Consider the following 23,760-nt stretch of genomic DNA (forward strand, 5'->3'; position numbering starts at 1 on the left):
TTACCTCTTTGATGATCTTTATGATGTTTACTGTTTGACCGTCTGTTGTTTAACTGATTTTGGACTTTGTATTTATAAAAAAAAGTGTCTTATTTACCAGTTGTACCGGTACTGCTTCAAACTCAACGTATCGTCAAGCCACCAAAGGCCCACACGAATGTGGGAACTTCTTCTACATTCCACCCTATTTAAAGCTTCTGGTTTGGCTACAATAAAATCTCGAAGGATTGCAAGTTATTTTTATAGGATAATCTTGGAATTGTATAGTGTAATCTGTCTAGATATTCTTTCTATTGTATCTAAAAGAAAAAAAATAACTCAAATTTTTGTCTCTGTAAAAGTGACATTCTATATGATCATAATTTAAAAGAGAAATCTTCTTGCTCGTCCATAGTCGGTGAAAATTTATATTCTATCTTTTTGTTTAAAAAAGATGTAATAATGGATGTTTTACAAAAGGATTTTTTTTTCGGGGGTTCAAAAAACTTTAAAAACACATGAAAAGTTTGTTTATATTCATTTTTGTTACGTTTTTACGACAGTAAACGACCGAATATGTGAACTTTGTTTTCCTTTGAAATATGGGATCTTGTACCTTCGCTTCTTGGCTAGAAATTGGATAATCTATTTGGTTTTCACCATGAAACAAACACCATTCCAAAAAAAGAATTCATGCTTCAACCAAGCAAATAAGATATATTCTTATAACCGACTTGCGTATAGAATAGATTCAATGAAGTGTGATGCAATTATCCTATCTGTAATCCACTACTGTTCATTTTCTCCCCTTTAAAGCTAGCCTCAGAGGACTATTTTTTAATATTTTACTGTACATATTGTGTATTGTCTTCATGTACAATATTTAAAATGGGATCTCAGAGTAAGCAGCAGTTTTGTTAATGATTTTGTAAGTCGGGAGAACCTAGGGCTAATGTCATTGAGAAGTAGAAACCTGGTAGCTATAATTAGATTTTGAATACGGCTTCTGAAGATGGTGAGGCTCCGTCTTAAAAAAGCAGCGTATTTAGATTTTGTACATAGAAAAAGAATGGTTTGTCGCTAAGTACAAGTACTGGATGTTAGTAGTCTGAGTCAGCAATGGAACGAAGGTGCGGGGCTGGACGTGGATGTCGGTATGATACTGGAAACAGTGAAGGAAAGGGTACAGGAGATCTGAGTGTGGCACAAGGAATAAAGTGCAGCTTCAGTGCACCGAAGCTGCACTAAAGTAAAATTTGGCGGTGGCGGACGCAATTATGGGTGGCGTGCCAAAAAAATTGGCGGCGCGCCACCGAAAACTGATTGGTGTGGTGCCGTCAATTGATCGGTGTTTGTTCTATTTTTGGAATTTGTTTTGCTTGCTTCTTAAAAGCTTCGAAAATTAAATTGGTATCAGTTTGTTTTGTTCCTTCTAAGCAAGAGTCCTTGGGGCAAGAGTATGAAAATTTAATTAATCCGACAATATAGGGAATTTAAAACTTAATTTAAATAAACTCCAAAACCTAAATTAAAACTAAATTAAATTTATTTGCACCACATCTGTTGCAAGAAATCTCAAGGGAATCAGATGTGTATGTCTTACTCCATGTCTCAACTTCCTGGTCTTGCAACCTACATTCCACTTCTTTGACTACCCTATTTCTATTTCACGATTTCCTGAGGTCTCTTCCATTCATTAGGGTGTTCAGGAAAAATAAATGTTTATGTCCACTTTACCATTGTTCTTCCTTCAGTGACATCGCAACGAAAACTAAAGGTAAGTGTAAAAATTACGGCATTGGACTTTACAGTTCCTACTGGCCGTAACGATCTCCATTTCATGGCCCTTCAGCCAGTAATTACAATGGGGCTGGGGGCCAGCCATCCTTTGATTTTGCACAGCCTCCCTGTTCACCCTCCCCATATTTCTCCAGTTGAACATATAGAACTGGGTCGACTCTGGCTCAGCATACAGAATCACGCCAGTGACCCCCGTTCCAAACCAAATAAGCAGCGACACCAGGAGTAGAACCCCTGTCCTAACGGACAAAGGATTGCAAGTCTAGTGAGCTAACCATTGGTTAAGATGGATCAAAATTGTATTAAATGACTTTTTTGCATTTCTGAGCTACAATTAAAAGAAGTAAGAATTACCAATACCTCAATTTAAAAAATATATATTTTATGTTTGACTTTTTAGTCGAGTTTTATTATCGTAAAATTGTATTTATTCTTATGCAGACATTTATACACTTCATGTTAAAATTTATAGCCTCTCGGTCCCCAATTGGGAAAAAGTATGATTTTGAATTATATTTTAGCTCTAGTTCTAACCAGTGTGGATGTAGGGCACATCTAGATCGACGCAGACAAACAGAAAACATATAAACTAACACAAACAAACAAGTGAAGAAAAATATAGCCTGAAACGAGAGACAATAGAGCAAAATTATTGCCGATAATCTTTTGTTTCGAGGCTAGTAACTCTGCATTCTTTCCATTTCCTGTATTGCACCCTACCTGCATTGAATTACATCATGTTTCCTGTAAGCTTGTTTATTCGAAAATAAATTGTCTTATCTAAGATTTGAACCTACTTTATCACAATTACAGGCAAGTGTTCTTACCGCTGCTCTATTAACTCTTGTATAATAGTGTTTGTTTTATAATTTTTGCTATGCACAACCGCTAGTTCATGATGTTATATTTAGAAAACATAAAATCGCGAAGAAAGGAAGAAAACGAGGACAATTAACAGCCAGTGAAAAAATTGAAAAATTATGCAAATATTTCTGTCAAGAGCTCCGCTTGATCGTCCTCAGTGCAGAATAAAACTGATAAAAATATAAAAAAACAAACCTTAAAACTAAAACCCAAAACTAAAATTGGACGACCCTTTCTCATTGAAATGATTAGCCAGTGTGGTCTCAGAAATTATTTGTTATATTTATACAAAAAGGAGTATGCAGGAGGGGAGAGTTTTGTTGTCTCATTATTGCACTGTCATTGGTGACAGTGTTGTGTTGCGCGGTACTTGTCTATTATATAAAACACACTCGGGAAGTGAAGTTTGGTGAATGCTAATGAAATAAAACAAAAATGATGAATATGATGCTTTATTTACAAAATTATGAAAACTAGCTGAACCTAGCCTAACCAAAATACCAACCAAATATTTGATTTAAAAAAAAAGCTAAAATGGAGTTTCTCAACGAGCCGAAGGTTATCGTCTGATACAGACAGGGTGAAAAACCGGGTATTCGCAATACAATTCTCTAGTTTATTTTATATTTTAGACAAGTACCTGTTGCACTATTGCACTGTACATGTAATGATAAACTTTGGAAGTAATTGAACATTCGACAGTGACTGAAGTTCACAAATTTAACAAATCATCATGACAAATAAGTCGGTGGGTAAAAAAAAACGGTCCTCAGTTTTGCCCAATGTTTGATTAAAGCGAGGAAAACCTTTTATAATTTTTTGGGGGAGTGCAAAGCATTGTTAGGTTTAAGAAAATAATTTTCAGGGGATTGCTTTATTGGTAATAATAATTGGATAAGAATAATGAACAAAATGATATTGGGGTATTTCGAAAGCTAGGGAAATTCCTGAGACTAGGGCTGAATCGTAGAGGTGTTATTTTAGGTTTATGTCGGATTGTATTTACGTATTTATGTTTTATATATTAAGTAATTTTGCTTGTTGGTTCAGGTCTTTATCGTTTTGTCATGGCCCTTGCTGGATTTTTTTTTACAAATAAATTATAACTATTCGTGTTTAATCCGTAACTTTACTCACTTGTGATTTAAAAAATCAGTATAGCTCATTTCTAATCTCTGTAAATACGTACATAGTAACCTCCGCAAAAAGTAATTGTCTGTTTGCATGGAATGGGCTTAATGACGGTTAAAAAACAAATAGGAATGCTGTTGGAAGGCAAAAATTCTGCTAATAGGAAAAAGAGGAATTCGGTTTCTGATGCAAACATAACATGTTTGTGGTTTGTTCCTCTAAAAATTTAATTTCTTTTTATAGGAGCTTTGCAAGAAATCTGGAAACCTATAAAATGTTGACTCGATTGAAACCTCCTAAACTGAGTCCTGAAATGACTCAACAAATGGTAAGAGTTTTTTTTTTACTTTACCTCTATACTCTTAAATTGAAGAAAGCACGCAATTAATTAGAAATTTACGGTAAAAGGTGGCAGAGAATTTGAAAAAAAGGCAAATGAAATAAAAATACGATGACATTGGTGAAGGAAATTGCAAAATTCTGGACGTTTTGGCCTGGAGACCGAGCCTAAAGCTCCCCACTTGTGAATTTGCAATGTTAAAAAGTAGAAATACCTAGTTTATAAATGATAGCGAATTCCTGGTCTTATTTCTTTCTTGTCTTATGTCATCTTTCCTTGTTCTTATTTCCTGTCTTAGTTCCTTGCTTATATTCGTGTCAACTCCGTAAATTTCATTAGCACAGGTTTGCACTGCTTCGTAATTAGTTTGAAAATAAACAAGCTGTACTGGCGGGAGTAAAAAGTGAAGTTGAAACTCAGAACATTTAAACATTATTGGTTCGCAATTTCTGCAACACGTATCTACAAAAGTAGCTCAAACAAACTGACTTTTGATATTTCCCAATGTCTGTAGAATTATGAAATCTAGCCCTTTACTGAAAACATAACCCACCCAAAAACAGGATATTTTCTTAGGAGCAAAAAAGTCTTTAACTAGCCTGTAGAAAATAAAAGATAAATTTATAAGGCTCCCAATAGTCTTTCACCGCCCATGAAACTGGTAAGATATACGGAGCACAAACTGCCAAATATTTATTTTTGTTTGTTTTAAATTTCAGCTCTGCTCTTTACTTTCACCGGTTTTTTTTTTTTTTTTTTTTTTTTTTTTTTTTTTTTTTTTTTTTTTTTTTTTTCAAGCAAAAAGGAAACTAAAAAAGTTAGCATGAATTTTCGCTCATATAAGGCATTAACTGTAGTTTTGACTATTTACTTCTCTTAAACTTTCCTACGAATTATGTACAACTTTGTCACGCAGACTAGGTTGCCGAGGTGTATATTATCGCAAGCATATTTGAGAATTTGCAGAAAAACATTCAATTATTGATTAAATTATTTCTTATGTAGCATAATATTTTTATGGAAAATATAAGGTTTACCCACTAAGTGTAGTATTAAGAAAACTTCCGGAAATAGTGTTGCTTACATTTATATTTCGTAATTCCTTATTCTGACTATCATCGAAATGATGTACTCCCGCTCTTTCAAAGAGAGTTCTAATTTGATCTTTAGAGCTGTGAAATAAGCTATACTAGACACCTAGAAATGATGTACTCCCGCTCTTTCAAAGAGAGTTCTAATTTTGATCTTTAGAGCTGTGAAATAAGCTCTACTAGAATTCCCTGCCCTTGGGAGGGACAGGGAATTCGCCAAAGCGGTAGAAATGGATAGTTCATGGAAAGAGGGAAGAATCAAAACAATATTTCAGTCTCCTTCCGTTTTTTAAGCAGTGGCTGTTCAAACAATCTTTCTACTATGTTTTAAAGGAAGCAGTAGAGCCATGAAAGTTTTTGGAATCAGCTTAGATATCCATTCTTTCGATATAGAAAATTTCTGTAAGTTTAAGTCAACCTGGCTCAGCGGCTTTCTTAAATACATTCAAAAAGGTTGTCCGGAAAGCGATTTTCTAGCCGGCATCTATGAAGCGACTCATTTTGAATAAATGACAGTTTTAGTCGTTTTATCAAAAGCGATTTTTTTTTAACCTGTCCGTTGGTTTTTGCAATGAAAATGACTATTGTATTCGGATGGAGCATCGAATGACAAATCAATCGAAGTGTTTATTTCGTGGCTATCTCTTTATGGACCTTTACTATTTTATCCTCCTCCTCCCCCCAGGGTTACTTCTACTTACATGTTGACACTAAAATATATTTAAGTCACGAAACTCAAAAACATATGAAGAACACAAACTTTGTCAAAGCCAAACAAATTTAAAAATTAGTTGTTTTCCTTCAAATATTAAAAATGTTTGTCCAAAAACGATTTCTACTGCTGATAAAAAGTACTACACAATTTAATAATACTATAGTTCAAACGTACAACGATTTCAAAGAAAGCCAAAAAAACTCATTAATGTTAATATATATATATATATATATATATATATATATATATATATATATATATATATATATATATATATATATATATATATATATATATATATATATATATATATATATATATATATACACAAAATAATGTTTTCAAAAGAAGGTATTGTTTATACTTTTAATTTAATTGACTAATTTTAAAAGGATTAGTCCTTTGTTTCATCGTGATTTAGATCAAATTGGTATATGCATTTTAATTTTTATATTATATCTTATTTATTATTAGTAAATTAAAGCTTCAACCTACGAAACTTGACCAAACATGCTCATGAGGGAGGGGGGTAAGGGTTGGTTCTAACTAATAAAGAATTACTATACATGCTTTTTATTTCTTTCTCTTCACTGTGTACAGTCTGCAGTACAACTTCGTCATTTAGTGGGGGGGGGGATATACCTCTGTATGTTCAGTCAATCTCAGATTTTCAGAAATAGAGGCCGAGAAATTATTGAAATTTATGGACATGGGGATGAGTCGCTCTAAGGTCTATCTTGTTGGTTTCAGTAGACCTACCATATTATAAGACATCTTCAGACCTTCACCCCTTTTTTCACTGCGAAGAAATGTACGTGTATTGTCAGAAAACTACAAAAGGGGGAGGGGACTTTGGCTTAAATCAAACCCTGCAATTTTAATATTTGGCGATTTTACTTATAATTTATCATATTTCCTAGTGAATGCGTGAATGAACTTATTTAATCGCCTCTATTTAATACAACATTGTACCAAATTAATGCGCCGTTATTAATTACGCCGTTAACGATTTGTTATCCTTGGGATAACGATTAGGATAACGATCGGATTAACTTAGGATAACGATCGGATAACGATTTGTTATCCTTAGGCACCTACATAGGGTTTGTTTTGAATTAGCAACGTTTTTATTGACATTCCCGATGAAGAATTTTTTTTCAAACTTATCTGTTAAAGTTTGCAGCTAAAGTGACTGAAGTGTCTTTAGGCAGAGTATCCAAAGGTGAGTCAAACGAACTGTATATTTCTTGTCTACATTTTTATGGTCATTTACCACCTTATACCCACCCTATAGGAGTTGCTTATATCCTTTTAAGATATATGAACTCATGGAACGAGAAAATATATGGACAACTTGGATGCACGTCTAAGTTCACCAAAGCGAACAATAGCCTTTTGAGGAGGAAGGGATAGAGATAAAGACTTCAGAAAACTGAAGTGGGAGTTGAGGAGCATTGCCTGGACTAACTTTAATTTTTAGTATAAAATAACTTTAAACGCTTTTAAAACGATGATAAAACTGATAAAAAACAATAAGGATTATTTCAACACGATAAAACGACTTTTGTTTTAAAACAAAATAGCTTTGAAAATTATAAAACTGTTTTAAAAACAACAAAAAAATTTCAGAACAAGAAAACAACTTCCAAATAGAAAAACTTAAATTTATTGGTTAAAACCACTTTTAGAAACCAACTGCTCTGAAATTGCAGGTTTTTATATCTCAAAACGTTTTCAATTTCCTACTTCTTCCCTTATGATGCTTTTTTGTCATTTTAGAAATAATTATTAGTAATTATTTGAATATCATATAATTATTAGCAATTATTGTATAATATTTGAATATTATTCAGCAATTATTGATGTTGGAACGTAAAAAAAGTAGCCTAAAATTTGCTTCATGGGGGGGGGGATATTGAAGGGGAAAGATCTGCCGCTTTGTTTGTCTCTTTCAGTATAGTATCAAAGAGACAATTTTGAAGACCACACTGCCTTTCCTTGACGATAAATAAAAGTTCAAATTTCATTCTTAGCTGATTCAGGAATGGTAATTATTATTTAAATCAGTGTCAATAGTATTAAATAAAAAAAAAAACACTTTTTTTCAACTGAAAGTAAGGAGCAACCTTAAAACTTAAAACGAACAGAAATTATTGTGTAAATGAGAAGGGTCACCCACTCCTTAATACCTCGTTTTTTTGCTACAATTTGATTCTGTGTTCCAGTTATTGAAGAATGACCCCTGAATCAAAAAGGCCGTTGAATTAGAATAGTAAGCCTCAAATCAATTTTTAGGGGGCGGGGGTGTCTAAAAGAAATTGATAAGCAAGATTTTATGTTATATTGACACAGCAACCCCATTCTCAACAGAAAAACTGGAAAAAATTCCGTGTAGCCAAGGCCGTATCCAGGAGTAGGGGTGGGGTGTTAGGGAGAAAAAATCAGAACCATTAAGCCTAGGGATTGACCATCTTAAGATTTACTATCTTACATTTTTTAAACTACTAAGCCTGGAAGTAATTTTAGTAAAGGGAAGTTTCCTTAACTAAATTTGACCCTTTCTCCCCACCGAAATGTTTGTCTGATTCGTAAAAACGTAGCAAAAATGAATAAACAAGTTTTTGATGCGTTTTTTAAAGTTTTGTTTTTAAGTTTTCATAAGTTGTCAACGCTCAAGTTTTGACTTTTTGTCCTATTTCCTAAAGAACGATTCCTGAAATACAATGGCCGTTTAAATAGAATAATAAGCTTTGTTTTAAAGTTCTATAAAAAAAAGAATTAGCGTAAAGAGTGAGATCTTGAGGAGGAGGCAACCCCTTTCATACACGTAATAGTTTCTGTTCGTTTTAAGGTTTGGTGTTGCTCCTTACTTTCAGATGAATTTTTTTTTTAATTTAATTTCTGATCGTTTTTAAATAATTCCGAGAAATCCAGCTCTCTCCATCACAATTACCGATGTTTTTGTGTTGGATACCACTTCCCTAAGTTTACGCTGTGTAAAATTCAAGAAAAAACCGGTTATTTTGTTATTTTTGAAACAAATGTGGACTATATATTTGCAAATTAGGGGGGGAGGGGTAAAGCATAGCGCGCGTGCATGCAAAATGTGTTAGGTACAATTATTCTGCATATTATGAAGTAGTAAGAATTGTTTTCTGACTTCAAACTGTCCAAATACTTTACCTCTCCTTATGTGGAAATATATAGCCCAAATTATATATTTGCCACCTATTCTGTTACTTGTCTTTTTTTTGTCTCATGCTAAGTTGAAAGAAACGAACGAAGAAACCGGTTTGTTCTCGAGTTTTACACAGCGTAAACTTGAGTGAGTGGTGTATAATACACAAGTACCAAAATTCCTTCCCCTACGGAAAAAACTCAAATGAAATTCTAAAATTGAGAAAGCCTTATTTTCCACGGGGGGGGGAGGTCGATTTTCTGGGGGGGGGTATTTACCGGAGGGGTATTTTCCGGGGGATATTTTCCCTGGGGGGATAATTTCCACGGGGGGGGTATTTTCTGAGGGGGTAAACGCCGGAGGGGGGGGTGGTAAACGCCTAAAACATATATATATATATATATATATATATATATATATATATATATATATATATATATATATATATATATATATATATATATATATATGAACATCTGACTGAGATCATAACTGTGCTGTGAATCTTTCATCCCTCTTTAAAAATTTTAATTTTTTTTTGGAAATTTGCCCTCCCTCTTGACAATTGCATATCAAAGAAAATAGAGAGAACACTCATTCAGAAATATTTTTTGACGTTTTTGTTTTATCCATCTTTTTGAGTCGCATAGAAGTTGACACCAAATAGACAGCATTTTTCCAATTTTTGGAAATTTTTTTGGAGGGGGGGGGGATAAACGTCGGAATGGGGGAGGGGTGGACACTGGCCACCGTGATATAGATATACTCGTTCCGTTCCTATGTGTATTTTTGTGCAGTCTATGATTTACCAATTATAAAAAATACCAACTAAAAAAACTATAAAAATACCAATTAAAACACGATAGATGATTTGTTCACATAAAACTAGTGAGGGTTGTTAAAAGTGTTTGGCATAAATTGTTATGTTCTTCCAATATTGTGTTGAAACTACTTTGGTTCTTTTTAGTTTTTGCTGCTTATTTATATCGGTATGACCTTAGTTTTTTTTAAATTAAGTTGATTAATTAATATTGCCACAGGAAGAGCATATAATATTCAAGTATTTTATTAATGTCACTAGTGATGCACCTGGAGGATGGGAGTTGCATTGACCCCCCCTCCTTTCCAGAAGGCTTATGTAATAAATGTGTTAAGTCTTGACTTGTGCGGCGGAATTTGCCAGAATTTGGGAAAGAAATATACCAGGACTTGACACAGGATGTTGCCTACCACGGTGATATTCATGTCAATGCTGTCTTCTGTGTTCTTCTTCTTCATCGTTTCACCCACATCCCCTATCCACACTATATACCAATTTTGTAATTGTCTTTCATAGATCTGCTGAAGTGTGTGAAGTGTGAAATTTTTAAATATTGAATCTACTGCGTTCATCTGTCTAGCCGTGAGCAACTAGGTCTACGTCTTGTACTTTAAGGGCTATATCAAAGCGTTTATTCTGGCCAAGAAACAGTTCCACAAACCCTAAACTTTACGTATATTATAGATTTTAATTATTAATAAAGTATGGACTACACATTATTTATTGTAAGAGAGGAGGAAATTTTGAGGCTGATACATTCCTCCCTTCCTATTTAAAATTTTTCTGCTTTTTTTAAAGTTTTAGTGTCTCTCTTCCCTTTCATTCGAATAAAACTTCCGTTTTTTTTAATGTAACACTTACAAAGGTAACTTGTATGTTTTTCGTCCAATGTGATGCTGGTTTTTGTTTGTTTTTATTTTTTGAGAAAATAGGGTGTTTCTTACTTGAAGACGATGAAAAGAAATCAGTAAAACCAATGATAAGAAAACTTGGCAAGAATATCGAATATTATAAACAATTAATATAAAATTGATATTGTAAGCTGCTCGCAATAGTATATTTTTATCAGTGCAACACGAATATACGAAGACAGACTGCTCAGAGGTACGGTAGAAATAATTAGCGTTATATAGTAGCTTTCTTCGTCGTTATCTCTAATCCTTATTTTTTTTTCTTATTTTTCCTGCCTTCGTAGGATCAGCTTAGTCCTAAATGGCTGCTAATTAAACTGATTAACTATGGTAGTCATCATAAAAAGAGGAGATTTAGTCTCTTATATATCGGGATATCACCAGTAGGGAATTGTCATAAAAGTCCTATATTTGGATCATGGTTTGTCGTGAAAATCTTTCTCTCTGAAAAAATCGGATATAGCTAATAGTGTGCATGGTAGCCTTAGGTGAAAGTCAACGTAGATTGCAGCATATACAATCTATCTCTTTATAGGTATGAAATGAGTCAAGGATTTTGTTCGGGGGTTACAAAAAACTTTAAAAACGCATATCAAGATTGTTTGTATACATTTTCATAACGTTTTCCCGATTTTGACAAAAATTTCAGGGCAAGGGACAAATCCATTACCCCCGCCCCTGGATGCAGCCTTGAAATGGGTAGAGTACTTTATAAACTGTCATTTACATGCCTAGGAATAGAGGTTAAGGAGGGATAAGGAGTTCCTTCTACTATCAGTTATAGATATAACGCTTCTAACCTCCGTCATATATTAATGATTTTTTGGAGGTGGGGGATTTGTTTAAACAGGAAAATTGGCCAATCATATGTAAATTGAGGACAAATTCAAACCTTCATGGGATTTTGAGGGCTAGGAGGTCCTTCCCTCTAGGTTTGTGCCTTATATGAGACCCAAGCAGTTTCTAACCTCCCTCCTTAAATACTTCTATTGTTTTCACTCCAAACTACTTAAATTGTGCTTGACACTTTTATTTGAGTAGTTTATAGGTAACCTGAATAAGGTACAATTGTTGTGCTTTATTAAATATTGCAATTACATACTAATTAATTATTTTTTTTGTTTTATTTAGCGTCGGCAGCTAAGTAGGGTAAGAGTTTTCATAAATATTGTCCTGTCTAAATCTGTCCAGTTTTGTCTAAATATTTTGTCTCGACTATAGCTTAGAATATATTCCAGTTTATCAGAAACACAAGAGATATATTTGTTATGTGGCTTTTTAATATTTAACATTCTAGACTGTAGACTTAGAATAACCGCTTCTTCTACTATCCTGACTCTTTATTGCTTTAATATATCGAGATAAATGTGAAGATGTTTTTTGAAGATTATCTAAGCCTGGTTACCACTTACTGTGGAAGTTGGAGAGCCTTGCTACTTATAGGTATCGGTGCGGAGAAGCAATTGATTTTGCGACCAGTTTTTAAAAATTGTGTCCATTACACAGTGATGGGGCTTTGCTTGGTGTGATTCCCCCCTCTAGATTTTGAAAATACTTTTTACCTCTCCCTTATGTTTTCGTGGGAATGATACCACTGTTTGAAGCTTGCACCTTAGCAACATACAGTCGCAAGTTTAAGAAATGAAGATGAATTACTTGCCGATTAACAATATTATTTCTCTAATAGCCAAATTAATTATTACTACCATTCTAGGGAAAAAATAAATAAAAATAAGAACATTTGGTGATGTAATTCTATTCATGAATGACCTGCCTATTTGTTCTCCGAGTGACAATGAGGATAAATAGCTATTCAAACCAAAATATTATTTTTTATAACATTTTGGAACTGCAATTTTATCAAATAAAAAAGTGCTTACCAATGATAACGTTGGATTTCTAAAAGTAAATTAGCTCATAATTCTACTCTAAAAATCAGATAAAAAGTTTTTAACGTCAATATTACAAGTTGACTTCTTTAACTAAAAAGAAGCTCCAGTATTTTGGCCCAAAAAATATAGAATATTCTCCAAGTCTTTGTAATATTTTAATCAAACCTTTCCTCAAGTTCGAGTGTTTATTCTATTGCACAGAAACTTGTGATTATTGTAAAGAGTGATGTTTCAATCCCCGCATCTGTCTGGGATGGACCACTCTTGATCCTTGTTCTTTTTCACTGATTTTTGCCTGAGCACTCTTATCTTAAAAGCATGCTCGTTCTGGTGTCGTCCTGCTTTTTATTAATTGTTTTATTATAGTAGGCCTAGTCTAGTAAATCTTCTTCCAAGTTCTCGAATTCAAAATCTTACATTACTTGCAAAACGAAAACGAATCTATTTTGCTAAGTGTTTTGAGGTTTTACGGTTATAGACGTTTTCATTGATATTTTATTTTGTGCGAAGAAATAGATGTTCCGTAAAATGGATCGTAAAAGAGACTCCTCCCCTAAAAGAGAGGAGTAAGCAGCAAGACGACAATTGACATTCGTGGGCCTAATTTAACTATACTAATTAAATCCAAGTGGCCTAATCTCTTTCCTCAGCTAATCAAACAGTTCGTGGTAACGAACTGTAAGTAAGGAGCCACCCAGGTCAATGGTAACCGAAACTCTAGAAAAAGGAATTTTGATACCAATAGGTACATCAAAAGAATCAGATTTTAATGCTGATTTCAAATATATAAGATTCATCAAGTTTAGTCGTACCCATCAAAAGTTACGCGCCTAAGAAAATTTGGCTGATTTTTGAAAAAAGGGGGAAAGACCCCCTAAAAGTTATAGAACCTTAATGAAAATCACACCATCATATTCAGCGTATTAGAGAACCCTGCTATAGAGGTTTCAAGCTCCTATCTACAAAATGTGGAATTTTGCATTTTTAGCCAGAAGAAAGATCACGGATGCGTGTTTATTTGTTTGCTGGTTTGTTGTTTTTTCCCCAGAGGTGATCGTATTGACCCAGTGGTCCTAGAATATCGTGAGAGGGCTCATTTGAACGAAAGTTTAAATTTCTAGTTCCATTTTTGAGGGAACAAAAAATGAAGGGCACCTAGGCCCCCTCCCACGCTCATTTTTTTCCCAAAGTCACCCGATCAAAATTTTGAGATAGCCATTTTGTTCACCATGGTCGAAAATACGATAACTACGTCTTTTAGGATTATTCAATCTCCTGAAGTCCCCGGGGGGAGGGCTGAAAGTTATGAACTTTACCCAATGTTAACTTATAGTATTGGTTATTGGGAAGTATACAGACGTTTTCAGGGGGATTTTTCTGATAGTGAGGGGGGGTTGGGTGGGTCGGGCGTTATGTGGGAGGATCTTTCCATGAAGGAAGTTTTCATGGGGGAAGGGACATTGCTATGAAGGGGGCGCTGGATTTCCCAGCATTATTTAAAAAAAGATCAGAAATTAAATATAAAATAAACAAGTTTTTCAACTGAAAGTAAGGAGCAACATCAAAACTTACAACGAACATAAAATATTACGTATATAATTGGGTTCATCCCCTAGTCAATACCTCGCTATTTAAGCCAAAGATTTTTTAGTACTTTCATAAGAGCTATTTGTCTAAATAACGGCCTTTCTGATTAAGGGGTCATTTTTAAAGAATTGGAACAAAATTCGAACTTTACCGTGAAGAGCGTGGTATTGACTAGGGGGTGAACCCCATAATATACGTATTAAAAATATATGAATATAGAAGTTCGTTACGTAAGTTAATTCGTGAGTTACGTATATTTATTACTAATAAAAACGTTTGTAAATAAAATTAAACAAGTTTCGAGAAAGCCATTTAACCGAATAAAAGTAAAATTAATATGCAAATTTTGTTTTAATTCTTCATGTACGTTGAGCCAAAATCAAAACCTGCATTAATTCAAAAACGTTCAAAAATTAAATAATAAAAACAAGTTTTTTTAACTGAAAGTAAGGAACGACGTTAAAACTTAAACGAACAGAAATTATTCCGTATATGAAAGGGGCTGTCCCCTCCTCATTCGCCTCGCTCTCTACGCTAAAGTTTGACTTTCTCAAACTCTATTTTTTTTAAACAATAAAAAACTTTAACGTAAAGAGCGAGACGTTGAGGAGGGGACAGCCCCTTTCATATACGGAATAATTTCTGTTCGTTTTAAGTTTTAACGTCTTTCCTTACTTTGAGTTAAAGAAACTTTTTTTTTAATTTAATATGTTTAAAGCTCTTGATAGCTTGCGCTGAAAGAAAGTTTTTAGAAATGCATCTTCTTCATTCCCCACATTTGTCGAAACATAATCTAAATTGTTTACACCAACTGTTGTGCAAATACTCCCATGTTGCAGAAGGCACTACCAAGCCCAATTTTAGCAGATCTCTGTTAATGTCGGTGTGGACGCTTTCTAGATTATTTTCGGTAAACAAAACCAACTTAAATCAAACGTACACCTCATTACTAGACGGCATTTGCATGTAGTTGTTATATAAAAAGTAATTTAGTTAGTGACTGTTTTATGAGCGAGCCACTCCATAGTCACCTTTGTCGGTAAAAGTCAGTATTTATGAATAGCATATGCTTTTCTGTGATTTTAATGTCAAACTTGTACTACATAAGTAGTAAATTGAAATGGTGAGATATTCATTTGGAGAACTGGTAACACTAATCTTTTCCCACCTATTGCCTGCTTATTCCATATCTTTTGCCTGTATGTCTGTATCTTTTGCAACTTTTTCTTCTTCCAGACAAGAAAACTGCTATCCAAGTTTCTATCTTTGATAATTTTAAAAAGCTATGCCCCAAATTACTCTGATTGGTCAGCGAACAGTTTTACTCTAGATAATTGAAAATGTTGAACCATTACAGACGCGATGCATAATTGGCACTGTAATAGTGCATAGTTTTGATTCTATTCGCAAACGTGACTATAATGTGACCTGGTGCGTTACTGTGTCGTCTCTAGATGTCGACCTTAGTTTTGCTACTTATTTGCCTTAGTTGTATTAGTTGTTCACCACTTGTTATCTTATACACTATTTTATTTTGCAGCAAGCCACACTTTGGATGTCGGTAAAAATCATTTTTGTTTATTTTAAATGTCTGTGTCACTGTTATTTATTTTTCTTTTTTTTATGTCAGCTGCACTACTTGCTTAATGTTTCAAAATTAAAGCACTTGTTAAAAAAAAAAAAAAAAATCGTCCTTGCTTACTTTTGTGTGTGTTTTTTCTTTTCACATCAATTTTGTTGCCATTGTTGCCATTGCTTGTCAGACCATATTCAATGATATCCTTAAAATGACGTGATACCTTAGCGTGGTAGGATGGATAAACATATATTAATTCTATACATTTATTATTTAAGTATTTGATTAAAAACTTGGCATTTAAAATAATATATATATATATATATATATATATATATATATATATATATATATATATATATATATATATATATATATATATATATATATATATATATATATATATATATATATATATATATATATATATATATATATATATATATATATATATATATATATATATATATATATATATATATATATATATATATATATATATATATATATATATATATATATATATATATATATATATATATATATATATATATATATATATATATACTTTATTATGTGTGTTTACTTTTTTATGCTGACTTGAGTTTCGTTCAGTATCTGTCCATATTAAGGGACGCTATGGCTACTCAAAAGCTTAAGGATCATGGTAAAGTGCCTAAAATTCAATCTTTGGATGATTGTAAATCTTTTATTATTCATCTATGGAAGTGAAGTCGTTAAATTGTATTTTCCTATAAATACAAATAAAAACAAATAAATAGCAATCTCGTCTTTGTGGTTTATGTATAAATTATGGGGTGCTGGCTAAGCTTTGTAACTCTTGCTTGCTTGGTAACTCTCTTGCATACACCTTTCTCAGAGTGTCCTTGGGAGTGATTATTTTTGGTTTAAAGTCAGTTTTGGTCAAAGTAGACTTTATTAAGACAAAAATCATTTCAGAATCGACAAATTTCATCTTCATGAACTTCAAGAAATGGTAGGAGGTAGCAGAGAAAGTTGGGATGCACTTCATTACATTTTGATGGAAAACTGCGAAATAAGAGTTTCACCAAAGTCCCTCTGCTATTTGCTTGTACAAATGGTCGAATATATCTGTTTCCTTTTTAAAATATTTGTGGAAAAAAGACCACATTTTGTTCCTAGGTTTATAAGATCCTACGATTATTCTCAATCATGTAAAGACAGTTAAAAGAAGGAAGATTTATTGATGCTGATGTCAATTTATCAGCTCAAGGGTTGGATAATTTGCCCCCAACCACGCATAGCACTCCGGGCTGAGAGCAGAGCTGCAGCAGATTGGTACCTGCGCTGCGCAGACCTCATTGGTCCCCGTGGAAAAGTTGGGTGGCCTTTTATCAGCTTGAACCTGAATCTTAGACCAAAATTAAATTGACAAGCTAATACAATGTATCTGAAGGGACGACTGAAGGAGATTGATGAGTTTTTCGCAGCAAATAGGTATTTTCTGCAGAAATTCACTCTTTTTTTTAGACCCTGATCCTATGCGGCATGCTCCGATGAGGTGGCACACTCGTTATTTACTCTGAGTTGGCTGTTAGGTTTGAAGGGGCACAGCTAGGTGATTGTTTTTGCTCTTATCGGGTATGTTTTTTTTTGTCTATGAACCCCATGGAAAGATTAGATCCAGAGTTTAGAGTCTCTTTCCAAGAACTATCTAAGACGGAATTTGTTTTTCCCTTTCTAAGAACGAATTTGCTGAATGTTGTGTTGGATTAATTGTTCAGATTCATCCCAGTTTCGTGTCAGCTAGGAAGATGGAAGGTTTGAGGAAAATGCTTTTTAAAAATTTAAAAGAAAGCCAAATCCTTAGCTGTTAAAACTTAACTATTGAAACTGAGTTGGATAATCTGGCTTTAGAAAATTGAAAGTACTAGGCTAGTCTCTTCTACAGAAGGTTTATGGTTGAGTCAGCTTCTATTCTTTGCAACCGCAGCTCCAAAAATTTCTATAGCTTCGCTTGAACGTTAGTGAAATTGGACTGTAAGGTCGTCAAAATCCTGCGCTAGTCTCATAATAGCCGTATCAGTCCCTTCAGTATCATTTTTATGTCCAAATTATGTCTGTTTTCTGTAAGCACATGGTTTATCCTTCCTATGAATACCTTTTCAACATGATCCCTACAATAATTGGATTAAACAGTAACTTATATACAAAAAAAAGACGAAAAAACTTTACCACTTGCCATATAAAAGTATCCCAGAAGAAGTAATCCTTACTAGCCTTGGACTTCTTTAAATACGGTTTCCATCGTAATATGTTGAAGAAAATATGTTGGCAGAGACAAGCAGTATGTATATATAATTGTTGTTAGAGGTAATCGTTATTATAATTGGGATATTTGGTATTCGTCTCGAAACACAGCTTATCATTTAAAATTTTTGACAGTTTAGAATATAATCGGAGGCAAGAACTTAAGCAGTATTTGTGTTTGAGAGAAGGGGCTCTGGAAGCACCTTTTGTAGCCTATTCCTACGGAATTTCGTGTTTTACGCATATTTTAATCGTTCCAGGAAACGAGTGCTTAAAGCATAGGTGGAGGCTTCAGTGCCAAAGACAAAGACCTATAATATTTGTTGCTTTTGTTTGTTTGATTTTTTTTTTTTGGGGGGGGGGGGTAATTTTGTGGAGAATACAAGACGTACATAATATTACAAATAGAAAACATCATAAAACAAAAATCCTAGAAACCATGCAAGTTTTGGGAGAAGGCACAGGTCCAAATTCTCCTTCGCTTTTTATATGCCCCCTTTTGGTGGCAGTTTGATGGTCTCGCTGCAAAATTATTTGGAACTTCCTTTCTTAGTAATCCTATTTGGATTTTAAGTATTATTTTGTTTATTGAGTAATTGTCGCCAATGCTTGTAAATGGCTACCTTTGGAACTATCTACCTAATCAGTGTGTAGGTTTGACATTTAGGGAGGGATCAGGGAGACATTTAGGGAGAGATACGAGAAGGTTCAACGCCTGTAACGAATATTAGTCAAATCCATTTCCTCCTAATGTTTGCTAAGGTATCTGACCATGGAATGGTACGTTATGGCTCTAACCACCACTATAACCACTAACTTTGTCGTCCTGTTAGTCCTTTTGTTGCTTCTGTTCAATAAGTTCCTGACTAATGAGTTTGACCTTTTATTTTATTTGTAATTTTGGTAAAGATGCTTTCCAGCTAACATAAACGTTGAAAATATATGCTAATAAATTTTTGAACATTAATAGTAAAATGCTTGTGCTGAGGAATCAGATAAACTTAGTCAATGTTAAGTACCATTCTATGCTTAGGAAAGAAACCCCTGTCGTAACTTCAAATGAGAAGTTCAAGTTTAGCCTAGTATCTGCTTTTTCCTAGTGCAGGCTTTGGTAAGGTGGTTTTTAGGACTTGGCCTCAATCCTTATCAAAATGGAATTAACCATATATATATATATATTCATCTGCCAGAACGGCTTGTCGTATCTCAACCAAGCTTATTGGGAAATAGGACTAAACGTCTTATTAGAATAAACAGACTACATTTTGTTAGTTTGTACCCAATCCGGCCTGAATGTCTTGTTTCAGTCTTTGACCTATTAAGATCTAAACCAGTTTATATTGTTTAGCCAGTTTTCAAAGAGGATTATTGTTTGGATATTTATTTCATTGCGCAACAAGTGAAATTGTGTACAATACTGTATAGCAGTGAACAATTTGCTTTGGATAATTGGATAATATTATAACTGTTGCTGTGGATAGCAGAGTACGATGGAATAAACGTTTGCAGGTCTCCACGGTCCATCGGGCCACCAGCCACAAAGGTGATCGCCAATACCATCCGTCGGCCTGCTCAGTAAAATATAAGTGATTTTGGGTTTTTTCTCGTTTTTGTCTTCAAAATGCCGTTTAAAAATATTGATTTAGCCCCAACTCGTTTCCAAGGATTCCCCTTATGGCCAGTCAGAGTCCTACTAATCGTTAAAGATAGCAAAGGCCGAGAAAACTTAATCGTTTTTTGTTACGGAGATCTCAAGGAAATTAGGCTCCCTGAAAAAAGTTTAGTATCGTATGAAGATAATATAAAGGAACAAGGAGCAAAAAACGGGTAAAGGAGTGAAGCTTGTGTTTGAAGAAGCTAATAACTCTCCCGAAATCTACGAGCAAAGTAAATCGTACGCTGCGCTTGAGATAAGGGAACCAGCGAGCTTATCATCTCAGGTATCGGAAAGAAATGTGGCTAGTGAGGATGAAATTGCAAGAACACGAAAATCCATCATGGAATTAATCACTGAGAAGGTTTTAAAAAAGTGCAGGGATAAATAAGAGAAAAGTGGCGATTCCCTAAAGTAATCGTGCGAGATGATAATTAGTGAAATTTATGCCTCAGTGTCCCTTGAGTTTTCACCAAAGTTTCAGAGCATATTACAGTAATCCAGAAGCTTCAAAGCAGAATTTCAAGGTCTGGAAAATTACATGGAACAAATGGAAAATAGATAGATGATTTTGATGAAGAAACACTTCTAGTCAACCTAGCTTTCAAGGGTGTGAAGCAATTACCGGGTGATGATTTGAAAGCAACAACTATGAATATCATAAAACAGAAAATGGAAGTCCTCAGTTTTTCGCGAAATGCCATTCAGAGTATATACTGCTACCGTTTCAATAATTCTAATGCACAAGACCGAAGCGATGATGTGCAAGTGCTTATAAAATTGAGAAGCAGCGGAAGGGTAAAGAAAGTTTTCAAGACCGAAATTAAATTTGCCATGTCTGGTCTTTCATGCTCTGAGGCCCTATAGAAACGCCATCGTGACATTCTGAATACAGTAAGGGATAGTTTTGGAGTGCGAAATGGCTGGTCTGATTGTGGGCTAATTCTTGCAAAACTCCCAACAGACACCATTGCTCGCAGGACTCGATCACTGGCGGATTGCTTTTAGTTGCTTGTGGTAATTTTGTAGTTTTGGTTTATTGTTTGTCAATATTTTGCTCTTTTTTCATTTATTATTATTTATCTGTTCCAAGAGCTCAGCTGCCTTTTTTTTATTTTATTTTTTATTTATTTATTCATTTATTATTTTTTTCTTTTTCTCACATTGAGAGCCATGGAAGTGTTTATTAGATACAAATATGTATGATGTGCCAATCTGTACCACGTCAAGGTAGAGCCGGTTGGAAAGTTGCCTGTTTTATATTGATATTTATTTACTTTCAGATTTGGCGAATGAAGAGTCTTCCGTGAGTTATAGACCTTTGCAGTTTAGTAAATATTGTGATTCTTCTTATCTTGAAATTATGCAAAGTCATGGTTTTAATGAGTGTTTGTGGAACTGCCACCTTACTTCTTCGTATGATGAGTTATTTGATTTTCTTTTGAAATGTAAAAATCTCCAATGTTGTGGCCTTATGTGAAATATGTTCGAGTCAGGATAGTCCTCACTCGTCTTTTAATTATCCGGGCTATCAGCTTACCACGAGGAGTAGAGCTTCAACGAACCGCGGTGGACTCGGTTTGGTAGTAAGTGATTCACTGAAATGGAAGCCCAGGGAGGATCTTGATGTCTGGAGAGAAGATAAGGTAGAAACACTTTCTACTTAAATTAAGTTTGGTATGAGGCTTGGTGTGAGGAAAATTATCCTATCAGTAGTTTATAAACCTCCAAGTGCGTCGTGTGAGGAATTCACAGAAGGTTTCCAAAGTCTTCTAATGATAGTTCAGAAGTCGCAGCAAGAGTTAATATGTATGGGGGATTTAAATTTTGATCTTTTATCTACAGGTAGTTTTAATTTAGATTTTTTAAAGTTTATTGTTTCTAATGATCTTTTTCCCACTGTAACAATTCCTGCTAGGATCACGGACCACTCTGCTACCCTGATTGACAATATGTTTATCTCTTCAAAGTATATCCGAAAGACGTTTTATAATATTGTAGTGAATTCGGCATCTGATCATTTTCCAGCGGTATTCAGTTTAGATTTACAAATATCGCGCCAGAAAAAGCAAAAAAAAATTATTCGAGAGGTAAAGCCTGAAACATTCGTAAGTTTAAAGAAGAAATAAGTGCAACATATTTTGAATCTGTATTGAACCAGATTGACCCCTGTGATGCTTTGGAGCAATTTAGTAGCATTATAACTACTGCATTTGACAAAACTTGTCCACTGAAGACACTCAGACAGAGACCAAATATGCCGAAAAAACCATGGGTCGAGGGAGAGCTAGATAAATTAAGTAAACCGCGTCACAGTGCGTTTCAGGATTATCTGAGATTTTCAAAGGAGGAAAATAATTCTCATTTTGAACAGCTTTGTAATATGGTAAGCTCACTGAAAAGGAAAAAAAGAACCAATAGTACTCGGCACTGTTTGAGGACATTAAAGCAGATCTGAAAAGAACTTGGAAAGTTAATAATGAAGTGGCTAGCGTGCGTTGGAGAACTCACGACCCTCAAATTGAAATCGAAGGTGTGGTTGTAGAGGATAGACAAGAGCTGTGTGATAAGTTCGGTGATTATTTTTAGTCACATTGGAAGGAAGATACAAGCGGAAACTAAAAATTCCCAAGCGCTTGTTGGGAGCAACTCGTTTGCTGAGGGGAGGGGTGAGGGAACGGAAATGGAATTTCGTCCTTGTGACTCATGAATTAACAAATATCGTCAGTTCGATTGAATCCAACAGTGCCAGGTTAGATGGTTTTATCCTAAATACTAGTCGATCAATTCTGGAATACCTTCTTCCTGTGCTCGTGCACCGAATAAACTTATCAATAGAGAAGGGAGTATTTTTAAAATTATTGAAAACAGCTAAGATTCTTCTTCTCCACAAAGGGGGCACTCCAACGTATTTATTAAACTGGAGGCCTATTTCTATTTTGCTAGTGTTTTCAAAAGTGTAAGGAAAAGCCATCTCTTGGAAGACTTTATTATCACCTCACAAGCCTGCGTGCAGTGTATGATGGGCAGTTTGAATTCCGGAAGGGCCATTGCACTTCACATGCTGTACAACATCTTTTAGAAAATATTAATTTAGCTTTGAAAAAGGTTAAATATTATGTTAGTATTTTATTGATTTTAAAAAAGTGTGTAATGCTGTTGATTTTTGTATCTTATTGAATAGATTAAGGAATTTGGCTCTAAAAGGGACATGCTTGGATTGTTTTAGTTCGTATTTAAATGGTAGGTCAGTTAGGGTGAATCTAGGGGAGAAGTTTTCTAAGTTTTCCCTGTTTCTTGTTAAGCTCCCCAGGGTTCTCTATTAGAACCCCTGTTGTATTTAGTGTATGTTGACATTCTGTGGTTTTATACTCCTGGTGCGTCTATGTAAACTTTTGCAGACGATACAGCGCTTGTTGTGGCGGCGAAGACTCTTGAAGAATTGGTCCAGATAGCAAACAGAGCTCTGCAAGGGTTGAGTGGCTTTGTAGGCATAAGTTTACTTAGCATTAACGTGGCAAAGAGTTACTACTTTTAGTTTGGTGGGACTGGTGTATTTCTAAATTTTCCTAGTGAAACAGCAATAATAATGATATACTGCAATGAGTTGAGAACATGCACTAGCTAGGATTCATTTTCGACCAGAACCTGAGTTAGCGAAGACACGGTGATGGTTTCACGTAAGGTAGACCATAGCATTTGGATTTTAAGACGTTTTAGACATTTTTTAATTTCTGATATTTTAGTTCTGTTAAACCATTCTTTAATTGTGCCGATTACAAGTTATAGCTGCATTATTTAGGATAGTAATTTTACGTCTAATTTTAAATAAGTGCAGGTTAAGCCATATAAAGCAGCGAGAATAATAGGTATGCATGATACAGGAGTTTTAAGTACAAAGTCGAGTTTTATGAAACTTGGGGTTTTGAA

General features: G+C 34.3%; 1 protein-coding gene across 5 annotated transcripts in view; it reads left to right on the top strand.

Annotated features, from left to right (window-relative positions):
• Positions 1-23,760, top strand: part of Pfk (ATP-dependent 6-phosphofructokinase) — a 119,929-nt gene that overhangs the window by 54,001 nt on the left and 42,168 nt on the right. For 2 of the 5 annotated variants that reach the window (XM_089107064.1, XM_089107065.1), the window contains exons 8-10: positions 4,018-4,102; positions 11,961-11,978; positions 15,849-15,869. In XM_089107064.1, coding sequence (XP_088963190.1) covers positions 4,018-4,102; positions 11,961-11,978; positions 15,849-15,869 — 124 coding nt within the window. The remainder of the gene's footprint in view (positions 1-4,017; positions 4,103-11,960; positions 11,979-15,848; positions 15,870-23,760) is intronic. The other 3 variants (XM_089107067.1, XM_089107066.1, XM_089107068.1) reach the window with 3 other exon arrangements.

Source organism: Artemia sp. Qi Xiang Cuo, chromosome 21 (assembly GCF_049724085.1).
Source record: "Artemia sp. Qi Xiang Cuo chromosome 21, ASM4972408v1, whole genome shotgun sequence".
Lineage (NCBI taxonomy): Eukaryota > Metazoa > Arthropoda > Branchiopoda > Anostraca > Artemiidae > Artemia > Artemia sp. Qi Xiang Cuo.